Source organism: Brassica napus, chromosome C3 (assembly GCF_020379485.1).
Source record: "Brassica napus cultivar Da-Ae chromosome C3, Da-Ae, whole genome shotgun sequence".
NCBI classification, from domain to species: Eukaryota; Viridiplantae; Streptophyta; class Magnoliopsida; order Brassicales; family Brassicaceae; genus Brassica; species Brassica napus.
The window spans coordinates 15,430,111-15,450,207 of record NC_063446.1 but is presented as its reverse complement, the minus strand read 5'-3'; the positions used below and the strand labels follow the sequence as shown (position 1 = coordinate 15,450,207).

Genomic DNA, 20,097 nt, shown 5'->3' with positions numbered 1-20,097 from the left:
TCCGGTTTCCGGTTTCCGGTTTTCATTTTGATGTTATTTTATTACCAAGTTCTATAGAGGAAATATATTGGTAATAATATATTTTCTTGAGTGATGTTTGAGTTAGTTAGAAATTTAAAAACTGTCCGGAGTTTATCTTCAATGGATGACTCTAGTGCAGTGACATGAACCAAAGGGAAACCCGCTAGACGCCAAGCCTGTTGAACAAAGAGGCAGGTGTATAAGGCATGATCTCTTGTTTCTTCTTCTACGCAGCATGAAGAGTGAAGACCAAATCAGATCGACATTTATGATTTATCCGTCTATGTCTAATCTTGGCTTTAACAACAATAGTCATAGAAGCTACTCGCCAGAGAAAATGTTTAGGCTTCGGTATTGTGTCATTGCTTTGGCTAGCTCAGGAGATGCAGCAATGTTTAAGTTTCGGTATGGAGTCGCCTGCCCTGGTATGCTCAACATCCGGTTCCTTGGATGCGGTCCGCCCCTGCAGTGTATTACGGCCCTTTCCCGCCAAGACTCGGCGTGGCTCAATCTTATCAGCGCCTCTAACTTAATCCACCATTTTTGAACGCTACGGCCCCGCGTTTCCACCGTTTTTGAATGCTACGGTCCCACGTTTCCACCGTTTTTGAACGCTACAGTCCCGCGTTTCTTGTCTACCCACCCTTTCCGAATGGCTTACATTTCATTCATTCATCTTTCCATTTCTTTCTTTTTTCCTTTCATTTCCTTTTTTCTCTTTCCTTAGACTCATTCATTCTTTCCTTTTAGACGCCACCCGTTCTCGGTGTCACACTCAATTCATTAAACAACCATTCACATAGGTCTTACCATTCATCTAACCAGACCGATTAATAGTATTCTATGATCCTAGGTGTAATTCTTTCTATACATCCTATCTTTCACAAACACACAAGTCAAACAATTAGATCAGAGAATCACATCAACACAATCAGATCAACACAAAGCAGTCCATTAAAGTCTTTTAACAGTATGAGCGTTCTTATGCAATATGTACTATGCAACTATCATCCTAGGATTTCATCATGATCTAATCAACCTACAACAATCAGGATCTAATCGATCCTAGCTCCTCATTCAACAATATACAGAAGCATGAGAAGAAATCTGGGTAAAACACCTCACCTTAGCTTAGATCTGGATCTGGAAACAAGAGACAAGAGAGATGAGATCCGGCATAACAACGCCACACGGCCACCACCACCACTCGCGTGCTTGCTCACGGTGAGGAGAGAGAGAGAGTCGGCCCAGAGAGAGAGAGCGATCGCGAGGAGAGAGAGTCGGCGGTGAGGAGAGAGAGGAGAAAGAGAGTCGACGGCTAGGGCTTCCGGATTCCGGGGTTTTCTGCAGAGCTTCACTTCTCGGTTTCAGATGAGAGACAAGAGGGTGTAGGCTTGCTTTTATAAGGAAAAGAAGAGAACACTAGGGTTTTCTAGTCGGGGCGTAGAGAATCCATTACCTTTTAAGAATTTTAAATGGGCCAGTTTTGGGTGTTACAGCTATAACCGAAACTTCATCAGATAGTGAAGAAGTTACTCTTGATTAAATGAAGATCCAAGCATGCTCTGTGAAACAAAGTAGCTACCTAGACCTCCAGAATTGAATCTGCTTCGACAGATTCTAAAATCACATGTAAGACTTAGAAGTTGTATTCAGTTTTAACACAAACCGAGAAACATAAAGATTGATGAGCGGCTCTGATTCGATTAAAACATAACACACCAAAATCGTCGAACGAAAACAGAATTGCCTAAGCGAAAACAAGTTCGATCCATTGATCGAAAGTTTTACAATCAAAAACAAAAGGACAAGAGTGGTAGCCGACGGCGATAGCCTCCGGCCACCGATGAACGGTGTTGCTTTAGAAGTTTTTTTTAGATTATGCACCCTAATGCTGGAACCATTGAAAATGATTTAGGCAGGAGAAATTTAAAACTGCATTACAGAAAATATAAGTTAAACTCATAACATTTACTGTTAGATATTTTCTAATTCCAATACTTTCCCCCAAATTACTAAAAAACCTTATAATAAAAAGTATGAAAATATTAATTTAAAATTATCCGCAATGATTTTTTTTTTCTTTTTACATTTGAAGGAACAGAATAACAAAATATTATTCTGTTCTTAAAACGAAACTTTTTTTTTTAAACGAAACTTTTAAAAAAAATTCTGCTTGTAAAATATCCCCCAATTATAAATGTTTTATAACGAACAATCAAAAATGATTGAGAAGGAGGAAAGCAATTTAATCAGGCCGTCAATATGATCATCGGCCGTAGAGCCTACTTTCTGTTTGCGACAGCGACCATTGGGGAAAGATATGTATGTTTGACAAACTTAAAGTTTGTATGTCATTTTCCGATTATATTTCGCTGGCAATAGATGGATTTGAGCATGCTCCGGTGTGTGATGTGGTGTTACTTCTTCCAAATCTAAGAACCACAAACAGTATGATCAACTGAATTGAGCTAAAAAAAATGTTTGTAAGAGTTACGGCTTCTTCAATGTATAGCTTATAAACCCAAATATACATTTAAGCCCATTTGTATGGAGTGCATTTCTTCCAATCTGTATTCCACATACTGTACTTTATATTACACTAAAATAAACTACATCCAAAAGCATTATATGACTTGTCCACTGTCATATCTCTTTTGGAACTCACGTTGCAGATGGATATCAATAGAAACTGACGCTCTTCAGGCTTCATTAGTTTCTTAAACACTCTTGTGCAGCCATTTCCATATCAGCCTGAGGAGAAAAAGATGGCATAATAAAAAAATCATACAGCAAAAGGAGGAAGCTTTGTGAAGACTTAATGGGGAACGAACATGAGACTTAATGGTGAAAAGTTTTTGAACTTGAATAAAAATAAAAGCACATACCATAGTACTCGCTGGGAGAAAATAAGAGATGGGTGAGGCCGATAGTCTTGTTACCGATTCAGAATGTCAATCTTGTATTCTAGAGCTTGCAGTAGTAACCTGGAATTTGCACGGGATAATAAGTATAATTTGGTGTTTGATTCTATGTTACCTACCACCACTATCTGCAATACTGATGCATAGAGCTTTCATAGATCTTCAGGGATCCATCCTCTGGTGAGATCAATCGAAGCTTCATCTACCAAGAGTCTGTCTCTTTAAACAAATAGTGGTAGTCTGGTGGTAATAAAATTTTAAGGTACAATGTAAATATATCACGGGATCAATTCTTATTGGAAACAAAGTTATTGATATTTGACTAGTCAAAGTTTGGGTTTCTGTCTGTGTATTTTATATGGTAGTTCAATAACATACGATCTGGTTATCAACATTAGTTGGATTCCAAATTCGGATCATGCAATATGATATCCGGTCTATTATGTAGCACTAAGTGTGTTCTTCTTGAAACCGATTGAATTGACCATAGGACATATAAAAAAAGAGTTTGTCTCTTCTCCTTGCATGTCAAAAACTCTTGCAATGCGAAAAGTCCTTATTTTTGCATTGTCTATCAACATCATTCACATCTGATTTCGCTCAGATTCTCAAGTACTCGTATGAGCTTTTTCTTTGAATCGAAGATCGACAAAGCTTTCCGAGGTGCTATCAGACATTGATTCGGTTATCTTTTTTCTAATTGTGACTCTTGTCACTTTTTCATATCACATTCGTGATCCCTCAAAAAAAGATTATATGTCATACCCCCTAAACATTATTTGTAAAGTGATTTGCATATACAGTGTCATCACCACATTTAAACTAATTAACAAGAAAAAAGATGACATAATTTTTGAAAATTTGACTTAGCATCAATATATTTTCAACATGTACAATTTTTTAAATAAAACTTTATATTTTTCGGCAAGGTTTTAAATATGGTAATGATTATTAACTCCTATATAAATATTTATTTTGGAAAAAATATATTAATAACTAATAACTCATATATCACCACTAAATTTATATATATATATATATATATAACATGAATAAAAAATAAACTTAATATAATTATATATTTTTTTACATCAACTTACATATTATAATTTGTAAAAATATAGAAATTTTATCAAAATAAATTGTAAGTGTACATCAACAAATAAAAAACTAAAGTAACTACTCAAATAATTTTTTTGTTGATAATTAATTGATTAAATTTTTATTTAAATTTATCGGTTTACTAGGTTGATTAAATTTTTTTTAAAAGATTAACATATTTTGACTTAAATAAACAAAAATCCAAAATTTATTTGAAATTATATATTTAAATATAGACTATTTAAAAATATGTGATAAAATATATATTTAAAATAAATAATCGTTAAATAAAATATAATTAAATAATTTGTTTTTATAAAATGTAATTTTAACTCTACTGAATTTAAATTAAATTAAACTGAAATAGTTTAACCAAATAAAAAGAAATAAGACTAAAAATGTATATATGATTTTATTTCCATATCGATGAATTTAAACTATAAAAATAATAAATTTTAAATTTTAAATTTAAATTTTGTTTTAAAATAAAATATTGCATGAAAAATATTAGTAACATAATATAATTATCTATTTGTCGAAATCAAATCCGAAAATATGCAATACTAAAGTTCTCAACAATTGGTATTATAAGAAGTCATATGTTAAGGATTTGATATCATTAGCAGTTTTGAACAATACATATCATATTATTTTTAGGTGTAAATATTAAGATTCAAAGCAATATTCTGAATTGCATAGTTGTGGATTGTCACTTATTACAATAACTAAAAGCTGAAAAGAAAAGATTAAGAAGGAGAACTAGAAATTATAGATAAATATAAGTGGACTTGGCATGGATAGCCTGGTCGGATTTGACGCAACCAAAAGGCAAAGGGGGGCTCGGTTTTAGAGACTTTGAATGCTTCAATGAAGCCCTTCTAGCTAAGCTATCATGGCGCCTTCGGATACATAACATCAGTATCAGAAGCTGCAGTTGCGGTAACTCAAGAGAATTCAACCAATTGGAACCAACAGGTGTGGAGTCTTAAAGCAGCACCGAAGGTCAAGACTCAAGATGCTGGTGTGGAAAGCGTTAAAAAGAGCACTGTCGGTGGGTACAAGACTCGTAGACCGACATATTGATGCTGACCCAAACTGTAGACGCTCCCGAATCTATTAATCACCTGTTTGTTCATTGTCAGTACGCTCAAGATGTTTGGAGAGCAGCCCCTTTTACTACTGACGGTGATAATAGACTTGGAAGGGTACTGGCCGGGGGTGTCCTCGAAACCTTGTTTACCGCCTACGGGCATCACCACAAGCCACCTCGCACCGTGGATTCTATGGGAATCAGCGCAAGTCCCCCCAACAGAACACCTATCAAAGGAACACAGATCCCTGTCCGCAGGCTCACTTGTCAACGGTGCTACGATCAGATGCGGCCTGGCGAGCAGAATCAACAGCAGCTGGATTGGGCTGGACCATCTCAAAACATGAAGAAACGCTGGAGTTTGTGGGAAGGGAACTTCAAGTGTTCTCGCCTCTGATGGGAGAAGCACTAGCCTTGCGAGCGGGTTTGAGAAAGTGTAGGGAGCTGGGAATCTGCGAGCTTAATTGCCAATCAGATTCCAAAATGCTTATCAATAGCATCAACAATGGTAATGCTTTACCAGAGGTATATGGTGTCTTGGCGGATATTCTCTGCATTGCGACTGAGTTTGTTTCTATTTCTTTTGCTTGGATTTCGAGAGAAAAAAACAGAGCAGCAGATGTGCTTGCGAAACAGAATTTGTATGATTATGGGTGGGACATGGCTCCCACCTAAGACTATTTAGCTAATGAATGGAAGTTGTGTTTCAAAAAAAAAAATAGATAGAGGATTAACCTGTTTCACTAGCAAAAAATTCAAGTAACCACAGAGGACAACCCACAGCCTACATACGATTGACACTAACCAAAACAATCCTGACAAGCTTTGTTTAAAACAACTACATATTTAATAATAGATATCTGGTATTAATTAAGGCCTTAACGGGCTTAAACAAGTTATATATATGTAAAGATGTCATAATCATGTGATAAGAGAATAGGCAATAAACATTAGTTAGGGTTATTGGTTCTTGTATTTTAATGTATTTGAAAATTCGAACTAAATTTAGTGTTATTGGTTCTATGATTTTCAAATCTGTATTAAAATCATGTGTTATTGGTTTAATTATTCATAAATTATATATCAAATCAAGTGTTATTCAATCGTACGGATTTACTAATATATTTGATTTTATTATGGATTTGAATGGATTTGTTTAGATTTTTTTGTTAAAAATACAAAGACTCAAATCCGATGAAACACCTCCGGATTTGCATATTTTACTTGGATTTATAAATACTATATGGATTTCTAAATCAATCAAATATATAAACCAATAGGGTCTATGTCTTGGTGATTAGATATTTGCCCTGTTCCGGAACGCGGTAGGCGCTAGTCGGGCGGTCGGGTTGGGCCTAAGCGCCTAAAGAGAAAATCGGGGATTAATCGGAAATTATGCGGGGCGGAATTTTTAGATGGTTTACTATGTTATAAAACATGTTAATCTTTAACTGTGTATAACATTAATACATTTTCATGTTTAAGGTTGTATAAAACACACAAATAGAATATATAAACTTAATATAGTGTAATTTTTATCAAAATTATGAATATAAATGATATTTATAAAATTTTAGATCAAATAAACAAATAAAAATATTATTAAAACTAAAAAAAATAAAAAAAAATAAAAACAAAATATAAAAAAAAAAATAAAAAAATAGATTAGGCGGCCGCCTAGGCGGCTAGGCGGTCATTTAGGCGGCTAGGCGGTCATTTAGGCGGTCTAGGCGGAAAAAATAGGATATCCGATTTTTTAAACCGATTTGGCATAAACCGGGGCGGAAAAGTGACGCGTAGCACCTAGGCGGCCGATTTTTAGAACAGGGGATATTTGTGATAGCTCTTTCAATGATCTTAGATCTATTGTACGATCAGGATGTGTATTAAATCTTAATGCACCAGTAAAAATTCAGTATTCGTTGGACCGGACGTATGTATTTTTAGAGAAAAATATATATTGGATTTTGAGACTGTTATAAATATGGATATAAATGATTACAAAATTATTCATTCGCATAATAATATACAAACTCTAAACGGATATTTGCCTTAATTGTTTTTTTTTCTTTGCTTTTCTTCCAGTTTTTTTTTTGAGAATAAACTTTTCGTTTGTTCACAACATTTACGAAGTGAAGTGTAAGGAGTATTTTCTAAATTTCTAATTTAGCTTGTAAAAGAAAAGGACACGAATCATTTCATTCTTTATCGATTTTGAGCTATATCTACATTATACAGCTTTGTAGTGTTCTATATATGATCTATCATAGCGTATTGATTAATCTGATCAGTACCATGTTTCCGAGTGACACATACTCATTACATTGTCACTAGTATTTTTCTCGTTTAAAGACAGTTTAGTTTTAGTGCAAAGAAATAACTAATTTATATTTGTTAACAGTTTAATTTGGAACGGAAGAAGTATTTCATTTATATTGTTTTTCCTTTTTCTTTATCTCTTCTTCAAGACAAGATCATTGGTATTACTTGTTGGAACTGTTTTTTGGACAAATGGCTATGGCTAATATTCCGGTGAATTTTTCGAGCAATTTGATTGTCGAAATGACCGGATTGTGGAATCGTAAGATTCATTGTTATGAGCACTATGGTATAGTGTAATCATATATCAAAAACGAAGTTCGTTTGAATGAGAAATGAAAGTCTAAAATAGATTATTTGTAAAATATCTATATTAGAATTATGAAGTAAGAAACCTATTGTGTTTAAAATGAAGAATTTATAACAAAGTTATAGAAAACTTTGTAGACACTTTGGTGTATTATAAAAAGAGATATTTGGGCTGGATCAAGTTTTGTAATTAATCAAATAAGATTAATCTTGTTAGCCCAAATTCATTTACTAATTATTTAAATAAATAATACAAGCATATTATCTCTTGGTGTAGAGAATGATTCTCACGTTTTTGACCAAAGCTCTTCATTACTACTTGACTAAATCTTTGACCAATGTCAAGTTGATTTTGTGAATTTATTTTCGTAACATATGAAAATCTATCACCTCTTAATAGTCATTATGAAGGAATCAAAAACCACCATCTCCATTTAGTGCTTGCAGTAGCACAAGTTAGACTTTATATTCTATATAAAGGTCATGCTCTTCTCATTCTAAAAATACACATCCAATACAAACAAAACCATTTTCTCCTATTTTTTTTTGTTTTGTGTCTGAGAGTATAACATAGAAATAGGTTTGACAGGCTTTGGTTCTCAAGCGCTGTGAGACTGAAGATATAGGCAGTTGTATCCTGGGATTCTTAAACGTATCAAACCGGCACACTACGGACGTTTAAAGGATTAAGGAAAGAGATCTAATCTCGATTCTGCTTCAAGCTAACTCTTTTTCAACTACGGTATTATATTATTGTATTTTTTATTCATGTTATTTGTAATTTTTTGCTTTACATATCAAATTTGCCTATCTAGTAAATTTGGTGCCATACATTACTGCACATGCTCGTTTCTCATTTTCTTCCTTTAAAAATGGCAGAGATGTAAAAAAATTAAATTATTTGAATAATATGCTCTAAATTATCATCTTCATGTTATTATTATTCTGCTACTGCTTTCAGTTTGGTCTTTCTAATTGCTTGCTTTTTCTTTTTAGCCACTTTATTCGTAAAGATAAAGATCACATGTTTTAGCTCCATTCTGGTTATGTCTCGAAGTTCATATATTCTAGACGTATAAAGTTACTAATTAGGTATACGAAAAACATAAATGATGAAAATTAAAAGTATGTTTGTGTTACATACACAATTATATATGAAACTAGGGGGGTGTCCGCGCTTCGCGCGGAATATTGTTTTATTATTGCTAAGAGCATGATTTTTTTTTTGGATAATGTAATTATGTTATCGTTTTTATTTGTTAAGATCATTATTTGATGTTTTTAGTTTGTTATGTAGTAGGTGATAAGTTAATATATTTTGCGTTTGTTTTTTTTTTGAATAATGTGTTGTTGTGTATATAGTACTTGTTAGTAGTCAAATGAGCCTCTAACGTAAACTAATATTGAATTTCAATAACTTTGCATCTACGCATTTGTTGATTCTAAGATTAACGGTTTCATCGTCAAAATTGTATTATATTTTTTTCATACTTTTAAAAATTATAATTTTTAAGATGTTTTTTGCCCTCTCCCCATATTTTAAACTTGAGCCCTCACCGTCTATGTATTTCGTTACAAATCTGGTGTGCGGTGCTTCTCACCATCACCGGAAAAAGACTCACATTTTTCTCTTGTTCTTCTTGTCTTCTTCACCTATGAGATTATATGGTATTTGTTGCAGAACGGGTTTATGAGTTTTCAGTTGTTCGGTTGCTTCCCACGGCATTGTAGGCTGTTCCAGTCAATATTGATTGCTCCTCTTCTTCCTTAGATTTCAGCTGATGTTAGGAACTGCATCTCCTTGGTTGGGTCAGAGTTTATTCGTCTTTGATTTTGTATTCCTCGTCGTTGGCTTACCGTCAATAGTCTCTGCTCGTTTTGGTTTTCAAGATCCAGTTTTTGGTGTTCTGACTTCTATGCTCTCTTTCATATATAGCTCGAGGACGGCTCCATAGTTTTCTGATTTCGTTCCGTCTCCCTTTCTTTCTCTATTCTTGCATCTCTTTGCAGCTTTCATCGCATCTCTGGTGGCTCTCCCTTTCACCATGTTTGCCAGTCGAGATTTGGATAATGTTTTCGTTCGTGTATGCTATGTGGGCTTGGAAGGTTATTTCTGGTCTCAAGTTTAGTCTCTGATTTTTTGGTGGTTGTCTTCCATTCTCCCTCTCTCAAGTTGCTTCTTTTCTTTCCATGTTTTCCTTGGTATAGGTGTGCGAAGTTAGTCTCTTGGAGCTTTGGTCCCTTCTATCCAGAGCTTTGTGGTTTTTCAGTTGCATGCCGTATTGTATGTTCTTTTTTAGTCTGTGAGGTGTTTCTTTCTTTTTAGCTACTGGTTGTGATTTCGGTGTTTTAGGCATATATTTTCCTGCTTTTGGTGGCTTTGGCCTTTCGATTATTATTCTTCCTTTGGCCCTTTTTTTTAGTTTATGTGTTGGTTGTCTAGTTTCTTATTCTTAATTTGATTATCTTATGATACTAATATTGAAATAAATATAATTTGTAAATGAAATAATAAAAATTAGTAAAAATAATAAAATGATGAAAAGTCTTGCTATTTTTAGGTGTGAATAAATTAAATATTTAAAATATATTTATATTATTTTATTTATTTCTTGAATTTTAGAGACCAATAAGTGTGAGAATGATTAGATAATACACAATTAGAAATTGATGGAGAAAATTGCAATAATTTAAAAGAAAAAAAAATTAAATACAAAAAAAAACATGAGGACACATGTCAACAAACCCCCCTTCCACATGTCATAAGAAGGGAAAAATCCAACTTTATATATAAAGATTCTTGTAAATACGTTGATATGTATTCAACAACGGAATAATTAAACCGGCAGATCAAACAAAAACAAATACGTTTATATGGTATTTGACTGGAATCCTCAACTACGTAATATATAAGCTAATTACGAATAAAGCAATGTATATATATAGGCCTGAGCGTTCGGGTACCTGTTGGTATTCGGATCGGGTTTTTCGGGTTTTTGGATTTTCGGGTTTACGCTTCTAGGTCTCATACTAAAATTTTATTAGTACGGATCGGGTTCGGATAATAACACTTCTGGTTCGGTTCAAAATTGTATTGCATCATAAAACCCATAAAGTAATCATATATCGTACGGATTCGGGTTATATCGGTTCGGTTCGGATATAACCAAAGTAAAAAAAAAATTTTGAAGTAAAACATAAAAAAAACATCTAAATTAAATAAAAATTAATCTATCACATATAAAATTGATAAAATAACAATAAAATGTTAAATCAAGCATGAAAACAAACATCATTTGTAAACAATATGTATTGCCTTATAGAGAGCAGACTTTTTTTTTCAATGATCAAATTATAAAATACTTATTTATAACTAATTGTGTACTTAAAGCATTTATTAGAATTTTAATATTTATTATTATATATAATATTACCACAAATATTGAATTTAATAATTGGAATACTTATATATATTTCAAAATATTTATATTGACTATTAATTTCAGATTTTTCGGGTTACCCGTTGGGGTTCGGTTAATAACACTTCGGGTTCGGATATTTTTTGTACCACCCTACAAGACCCGTTCGGGTATTTTTACGTTTCGGGTCGGATAACGGGTCAGGTTTTTCGGTTCGGGTTCGGTTCGGATTTCGAGTTCCGGATTTTATGCCCAGGCCTATATATATACATACAATATATATATATATATAATAAATATCCACAAATATGATCTCCTTTTTTCGTTAGTATACCATTATACACGCATGAACAAAGTCGGGAAGTACATAAGTCATACTAATTTTGCATTAGATTCGAGATGACATATATATATAATAAATATCCACGAATATGATCTCCTTGTTTTCGTTAGTATACCATTATACACGCATGAACAAAGTCGGGAAGTACATAAGTCATACTAATTTTGCATTAGATTCGAGATGACATTTTATGAGGAAGCTCAATAGCTAGTTTTAGTCCTAGATTAGATTTTCAAGCCGAACAAAAAATAAATTTAAAGCAAATTACATTGCTAACGAAAACAAGGATAAATGTAACAGTTTCTTGGACTACATAAGAATTTTGCATTAGATTCCAGATGGCATTTTATGAGTAAGGCTCACTAGCTAGTTTTAGTCCTAGATTAGATTTTAAAGCCGAACAAAAAAATAAATTTAAAGCCAAATATAATTCTCAAAAGACATTTATGAAGCATGTTAAACATATATGTAGAAAACTTGTTAGAGATCGAGAAAGGAATTGAGCTTGAAGCCTTGAACCACGAAGAAAGAAAACACAATATTGACAAAAGAGGAAATCAAGATTATACAAAATATCTAATCACGATTCCCTTGAACACTCCAATTTCCTTTATGTTTTTTTTTTGTGGTGGGCTTTTTTTTTGTGCAACATCTTTCTAAATATGTTTCGACATACATAAAATATGTTTTTTTTTGGTGGTGGGCTTATTATTACTACAAGTCTACAACAAATGATTTTTTTAGATCTTACAATCAAGAAGTATAGATTTAATACAACTATCAACTCAATATATTGTCTCCAAACATTAGATCTCACCACTCCCAATCATTCACGAGAGAAGATGTGCTTCGATTTAAATATACTTTTCTTTTTGCGAAAATTTAAATAGTTGGGAGTTTATAATAATAATTGCGTTCTATTTGCAATTTTTTTTTGCAAAACTTTAATTAATTCATCCACGGGAATTAAGATGATCATGGACATACGACCAGTCTTCTTCTTTCTAAATCAATAAGTATGATTAATTGCTCTAACAAATATACAAGCAATGACTCGCATTAACTAATACATTCCACATGGAGTATTTGCTTTCGCTTACATATGTTTCTGTTTTTTTTTTGTATCAGATGTATTATTACATTAATTTACACGATAGTAGCAAATAAACAAATATACGTATATCAGATATATCATTAGATTTACACGGTCGTAGCAAAAATATTTCGTACATAGGGTTGTTTTACTGAATTAGATGTATTATAAGATTTGCACAGTAGTTGCCGATAAGAAATAAATAATATGCAGGAATAGAACCTTCCAAATAATATGCAACCATAATATAGTGGCAACCAATGTATATATTCAAAATAGTAGGTTTTAAAATGTAAATTGGACTAATTACTTGTCTGTACCTAGTTAGATTTGCATGCCACAAGATGCCAAACATCAAATTCAACTTCTAATTTGTCAGCATAATATTGTCCAAACGATTACATGTTACATGTATATTTTATAAGGAAATATTATAGATATGGTCATCCCCTATACTATATTTACAAAGTGATTTTACCACATGTCTTTTCTACAATCAATTTTACAAAACAAATATGACATGACTACTGAAATTGATGACATGGTTTCCGAAAAAATATGACATGGATAATTTCATTTAATATTAATTTATATTTTTGGCAAATTTATTAGAATATGGTAAAAATTCATATATTACATTTAATATTGATATGTCCTTTTGGTAAACTTTTTTTAAATATGGTAATAGATCATACATCATCTATAAAATAAATATATTCATATATAACATTTCAAATTTTGAAATATTATTATTTTTGTATAATTATACAATTTGTATTACTGAAGCTTTCAAAAATTTCTACAATTTTTTAAAAATTTAAACATCTAATCGTAAAATCATTAGTTTTTTATATACCTACAAATTTTATAAATATTGTTAGACTAATTTTTTGATAATTATACAATATTATATCATTTTTATTAGTTTTATACAAATTGATTTAATATATATCAAATCTATATTAAATATTAGTAAGAAAATAGTAAAATCTATAATATTTAATAAAATTTATTTCTAAATATAAATTAGATTTAAAAATTTTTTTAGCGCAGGAAAACACCTAGTTTATATGATATTTGCTGTCGCCATTTGACAATCGTATATATAAACTAGTACTCTTATTATTCGGTAATACTAATATTTTTATAATCGGTTATCTCTTTTTGTTATTAGTGGATGGGCTTCTATCAAATTGAGACTTTAATATCTGTTGTGATTGTCTACATACATTCAAACCTTAAAATCATGAGAAAATAGAAAACTAACCCAACATTTTTTTAATTATTACTACGTATGAAGATAACGATAGTGAGCTCACTAGTACACCCACTATGTTTCTAGTTAATGACCTGTCTTCAACTATTCGAAAGTCTCACCAGCTAAATGAATAACATAACATACATGTGTATATATGCTCTACAATATGCGAATATTAGCAAATGCCAATGAAAATAATAGAGTCTTTCCCTTTCTCATCACTGATATATGATGAATAAATGGTACTAAATCATTCATACAATTTTAATCATTCATACAATTTTAATCATTTTGTCTATTATGCACAGTTAATAAGATTTTTATCGTGGACGAAATCTATTTTTGAAAAGATGTGAAATTGTCTTAACGAGTTTGATATGGACTTTATCTCCTGTGTGAGTAATGGGGTTTCGCCTATTCTGCCAATAACTGCTATATGTAATGACAAAAACGTACATAAAATAAATTTTTATCTGTAACAAAGTTATTTGTCACTCTCAAATCTAAGGGTCCAATATGTTTGGGATATATCAATAACAGTCTTCATTTGCTTCTAGTGGTGAACAAAGTAAGGTGTTGGCCAAAAGCAATCACCTTATTACAGTTTATATATTTTCACTTTTGACATACATTAAAGAAGTGGGCAAACAAACAAAGTAAGTAAGAAAAGAAAACTAACAAAATAATGTGAAAATGAAAGATCCAAAGACATCATCACCATGTGACTCGTGTAATTTTTTCCCCATCCTTCACTATCAGTTTCATAGCATTATGTCATCAAAACTCGTACACTATGGAGTATATGACATAAATATTATTAATCTGAAAGGAAGTTAGTTAACAAATTGCCCCAAGAACGTGGATTACGTGTCACTGTGGTAATAATTTCCTATTAGAATTTTTAGAAATTAACATGCAGGTTAATTATATCCTGGTACTAAGTGAACAGTATAATTTTCTGCATCAACAAGTGAACACATATAATTTAACATACATCTTTTTCAAATGATTCAACTATTCTCGACCGACAAAATCAAATAATAGCAGTATAATTAGTGAAAAGGAGTTTCATGAAAAAGACTCGACTAATCAACCAGAGATATCCTTTTCGAAGTTACATATTACCATTACTAATGCTTTTTTTTTTTGAACAACACCATTACTAATGCTAAGTTCATACACTTCTACAGAATATTACTCTTTTATTTATATGAAAATTTTCATTTTATTAATTTCTGATGGATTAATAAATGATTATTTGTACTAAAATGCGGTTAACATATGCGTCCCTATAAAATATACTTTCATACATATTGTAATTACGTAAAATTAAAATTTATTAGTCTTTAAATTAAAAGAAAATAAATCTGACATCGTTTGCAAATATCATGACAATTGTCAACAAACAATTAGGTTTCATTCTTACTTTTATTGATCAAGGATCTTTGCTTGGTTCTTAGCTTTGTTTTTTGTTAAAAATGTTATCACCATATTTATATCACACAAATATTCATCAAACACGCTTTTCTGCCAAGAAGAAAAAAAAAATCAAAATGATACCGTTTACAGAAAAAATCACTAACACTCCAATTGAAAAAAAAAAACGTAAATATATAAAGGGCATATATAAACTGAAAAAAGAAGAAAGAGTAGGCAAATTAATTAGGTGTTAGTGGGCTGGAGTGTGATTTAGTCATTGAGACAAAAAAACGGCTCTTCAAGCCGAAACCCATGATCAGCTCCACATAGCTGCCACGTGGACGAGTAAAAAGAAAACGCATCGTTTCGTATGATCTCATCGGTAACCAAATCTGGTAAATCAAACAGCTTCTCTTCCTCCTTGTCTTTATCTGCAAACGATGTCGTCGAAGCACATGAAGTTTCCGACAAATCTCGAGTGTTAATGTCCGAAGAAAACACCACACTACCTGACAACGACTGAGCCATCACTCCTCGACTCGGCTCGGTTTCAGCTAATTCAGCTACATCAGAATTATTCATCCGGAGGCTATTTGCGCCGGAATCTTGCCAATTCACGGCGGCGGCGGTTGCAGCCGCTTGAATATCTTTAGGAGATCTTGTGACCGGACGAGGAAGCTCGCCGGATAATTCAGGAAAATTGAGATGAGCCGTTGTACCTTTAATAGCTAAAGATGCTACATCATGAGCTCGAGCTGCCATCTCAGCCGTTGGATAAGTTCCGAGCCAGATTCTTGATTTCTTCCTCGGCTCTCTGATCTCGGACACCCATTTCCCCCAACTCCTCATCCGTACTCCTCTATAGTTCGGATGCTTATCTCCACCGCTGATCTTCCGCCGTTTTACGACGTTATCATCATCTTCTTGATCTTCTGATGATCTTGGAGATGCTTTTCTTTTAGAGTTATAAGTTGTTGATGAAGAAGAAGAAGATGTTGTAGATGAGGAAAACGAGGCGGCCGCGGAGGAGGAGGAAGACACGGTGAAGATGGCGGAGGAGGTTAAGGTTACTTGAGAAACACTCTTCTCTATGGTTCCCATTGTCAGAGAGAAGCTTTAGAAAGAGGGTTGCACAAAAATAGATGTGAAGTGGGCATGTATTAATATTCCTCCACAATCTTTTTTTTTTGGCTTTTCATATTATAAGAAAAATTAATAGAAAATATGTATATTTTTTTCTTTGGCTTATTCATAAGGGAAAATAATAGAAAAATAAATATAATGATTTTTTTTTAGAGCTCAGATATAATGGTTTTTGGTTATAATAAATGAATGAGGGAGGATGGAATTGGGTCCATGGAACAAAGTAGATATTATTGAGATTTCACCGTTTAATGAGCTAGTTTTGCTTCATGTGAAAATAAATAGAAACATGGTTTCATATGTGTATTCTTTTCATACACAAAAACTGAAAAAGAAAGAAAAAAATACATATTTTGAAATAAAAGAATATAATATAGGTGCATGGCACTCATTGATTTTTTTTAGCTTATGAATTTCCCATCTTTCCACTTTTTTTATTTCCTCCAAATAAAAGAGGGGTTGGTGACGTCATAATATATAATTTAGCATATATTCTTTCTATAATTTAAGTGTTTCGTTTTTTCTTCTTTGGTGTACTTGATTGGTGAAATTAAGAAACAGAAACGAGTGATATCGACACTCGGATTCAATCCATACACAATGTTGTTTTGACATATGTTGTTGACATATCCATAGACAGAATTGTTTAAATATGTTTTCGTGTAAGAGATATTTTTATTTCATGGGCTATTGGTTGTAGTTTCATGCGATAATATTTTCTAATCGAGTTAAACTGGAAATCATAACTCTTTCTGTACAAATTAATTTAAAATTCGGAGGGCACTTGGCAAAAAATAACTCCTAATTAATTGAAATGTATAAGCTATATATTACCAAGCGCAAAAAGACACATGTATTATATGGTAGTAGGTTTGTGGTATATTATTAACTAAAAGACTTGTTAGTCTTCTGAGAAGACTCTTCTTTCTTTCTTTTTTGATCAAGAGAAGACTCTTCTTCCTTTTCTCTTTTTAATAAAAACAACGTTTGCTTTATGATTAGAAAATTATGAGGTCCGATTGGTACATATAGTTTTACAATGGTTAGAAAATTTTCTAATTATTGTTATGGAGCAACTGGTAAGAGAGAGTATGGTTTTAAAATGTTTATGATAGCTAAAATAATTAATCTCAATAAGACAACTAATATAAAAACTATACCTATTGCGTCGAGGTATTTTATTACACGTGCCGTAAATAATTTGAGTTCAATGGGAGTAATAAAAACAAACACGAGATTCCCACTTCCTGGACAAAGGTTCACACTCGTATTAAGCCATCACTTTCAATTAATTTAAATGACAGATTAAGCTCTTTGTTTCCTTCTCGAGATGGAAAAGGGCATGAAGTCATGACTAAGATGGCTGTAATGCCATATTGCCATGTGATATAATTTACTTTAATACGAGTGGGTCAAGGTATTAAATTTTGATTAAAACATAGAACGTACAAGTACCTAATCAAATTTATATGAAGGAGTATGTTAGAGCACCTCCAATGAAGATATTTTAACATAAGGTTTTTAACTCAAATTAAAATGTATGTATAGATAAATATTAATATTTAAATATGAAAATAATATAATTTTATAGTCTCAAATTGAGTTTTTGGTTCAATTAGTATATCGATAAATTAATATCTATATAAATTAATAAAAAATATAGTTTTGGTGTAGTCCCAACATTATTAATTTATAAAGGTTTCACTGTATACAGCTATTGGTCACCACAATAATTAATAAATACTGCTTCAGTTTAAGTATTTTTCTCAGCTGCGACTATTCATTGAATAATGAACGCCATTATTTACATAATCACACGTATGTATATACTCAATAGTTAATAAATTGAACTACTGACCACTATTAGCGGCGCATAAAGAACTAATTACTATATATACAGACCGATTGTTAAGAGGAGGAAGAAGACAACATAATGACGCAAGAGGACTCATGGCAGATGGACTAAATCACAACCTAGCTGTGATTGACCTTGATCAATTATAAGAAAATATCGTGGCATAATTGTTTATATACATAATTTTATGTCAAAATCGTGCAGATAGATACGAAATAAAAGTCAAGACAGGAGAGATTGTTGGAAAATCTGCGAGCGGTATACGATGATTGATGCGAGATTTGGAATTTTTATATACGTCAATGGGCACACATGGCTCACATGCCAGTCATTTTTGAGTTGTATAAAATGAATTATCATTGACCATAGGAAATATACTTGTTTTGTCAACACAATATATTTCTCAAAACTGTGTAAATTGTTATAATGTGTTTATACAACGTCGGATATAAAAAATATACACAATAGACAATTTAAATGCTTAAACACTTTGCTGCGAGTTGTTAAAAAAAAACTTTGATGCGAATATCGTGGAAAATTATAGTATAAAAAAAAATCTATGCATATATATAATATATTGCAGCTTATATATTAAAGTTACGTACACATGTACTACACTACAAATATATAGCATATATACGTATAAAAAAGGCAACGGGACTGGTTCAGAAACTTAATTACGATGTTCCCGTGAACCGTTTTGTTCATTCAATTCTCTGTTTCCTCATAAAAGAGGTAACCATTATTAAAATAAATAAAAATCAAAAACCGATTTATTTACTCTATTAATTCAGATTCAGAGTCCTATCTTTTATTTACTTAAAAAATTTCATTTAATTTTGGAGTTATTCATATTTCATTAAAAAATATAATATTCATTATTATTAGATTAACAATACAAAATAACTTCTCCCTCTGATAAAAAAAATCGTTGACTACCCATACTAAAATAATTTTTTTTCCGTCAAGTTTTTGTTTATTAAATAAAGACGGACCCAACCCAATATCCTTACGAAATAAAAAGGTCCACGGTCCGATTAGCTAAACCAACAACAGACTAAAAAACGGGCTTAAAGCCCAAAGGCCCATCACCGACACTGCCCAGATCTAGCGGTACGTGTCGGCTTATCCTCTTCTTGTCTCATCCCGACGGTTCCGCCGAACGGCTCAACACCGTCGAATTTGTCACGGAGAGCGTCATCGGACTAACCGAGAGCTCATCCCAATCATCACACGTCGCCTACTAGACATTTTAAGCCCGAGACTCAAGACCTCAGCTTTCCTTCTCTTGTCGTCGTCACCGATGATGGAGAGCTTCACTTTATACCGAGATCTCATCCATTCTGACCCAAACAACCACCCTGACGACAAGAGCCACCACGCAGTTTCACCAAAGCCAAACTAGTACCCAAACCCCAAAAGACTACGGGTCCAAAACCGACAGCGTAGAGCTATGTGAGCCTCTACCCCCCGGAATCAAAACCGACATCGTAGAGCTATGTGAGCCTCTACCCTCCGGAGCTAAAACCGGCGAAGACGGAGCAGAGAATACCTCCCCTTCCCGGGAACTTGAACCGGCGGCGGCGAAGCTGAGGAAGCCTCCACCTCCCGGAGAAAAGCCGGCGTCGCCGGATCTGTGATAGCCTCCATTTTCCGGAATCACCACTTGAACATGCAAGCCTATGTTCTCACGCCATGGACCTCCACGCGAGCGCGTCTTCCCTCCAAGTGGGGAACCACCTTTGGAAGATGGCTCCAATCCAGAGCTCCGACAAAGCGTTCGGTGATAGGCAACGGAGAAGA

General features: G+C 32.8%; 1 protein-coding gene across 2 annotated transcripts; it reads right to left on the bottom strand.

Annotated features, from left to right (window-relative positions):
• Positions 1 to 15,206: 15,206 nt before the first annotated feature.
• LOC106385448 (ethylene-responsive transcription factor ERF034-like) lies at positions 15,207 to 16,571 on the bottom strand. Of its 2 annotated transcripts, XM_013825362.3 has the most exons (2): positions 15,806 to 16,571; positions 15,207 to 15,727 (listed from the first exon to the last, which is right to left on the bottom strand). In XM_013825362.3, the coding sequence occupies exons 1-2, from the start codon at positions 16,395 to 16,397 to the stop codon at positions 15,567 to 15,569; spliced, it is 753 nt and encodes a 250-aa protein (XP_013680816.2). In that variant the 5' UTR covers positions 16,398 to 16,571; the 3' UTR covers positions 15,207 to 15,566. The 2 variants fall into 2 exon arrangements, with proteins under 2 accessions (XP_013680816.2, XP_013680815.2); XM_013825361.3 differs by having other exon boundaries at positions 15,207 to 16,562.
• Positions 16,572 to 20,097: the final 3,526 nt, after the last annotated feature.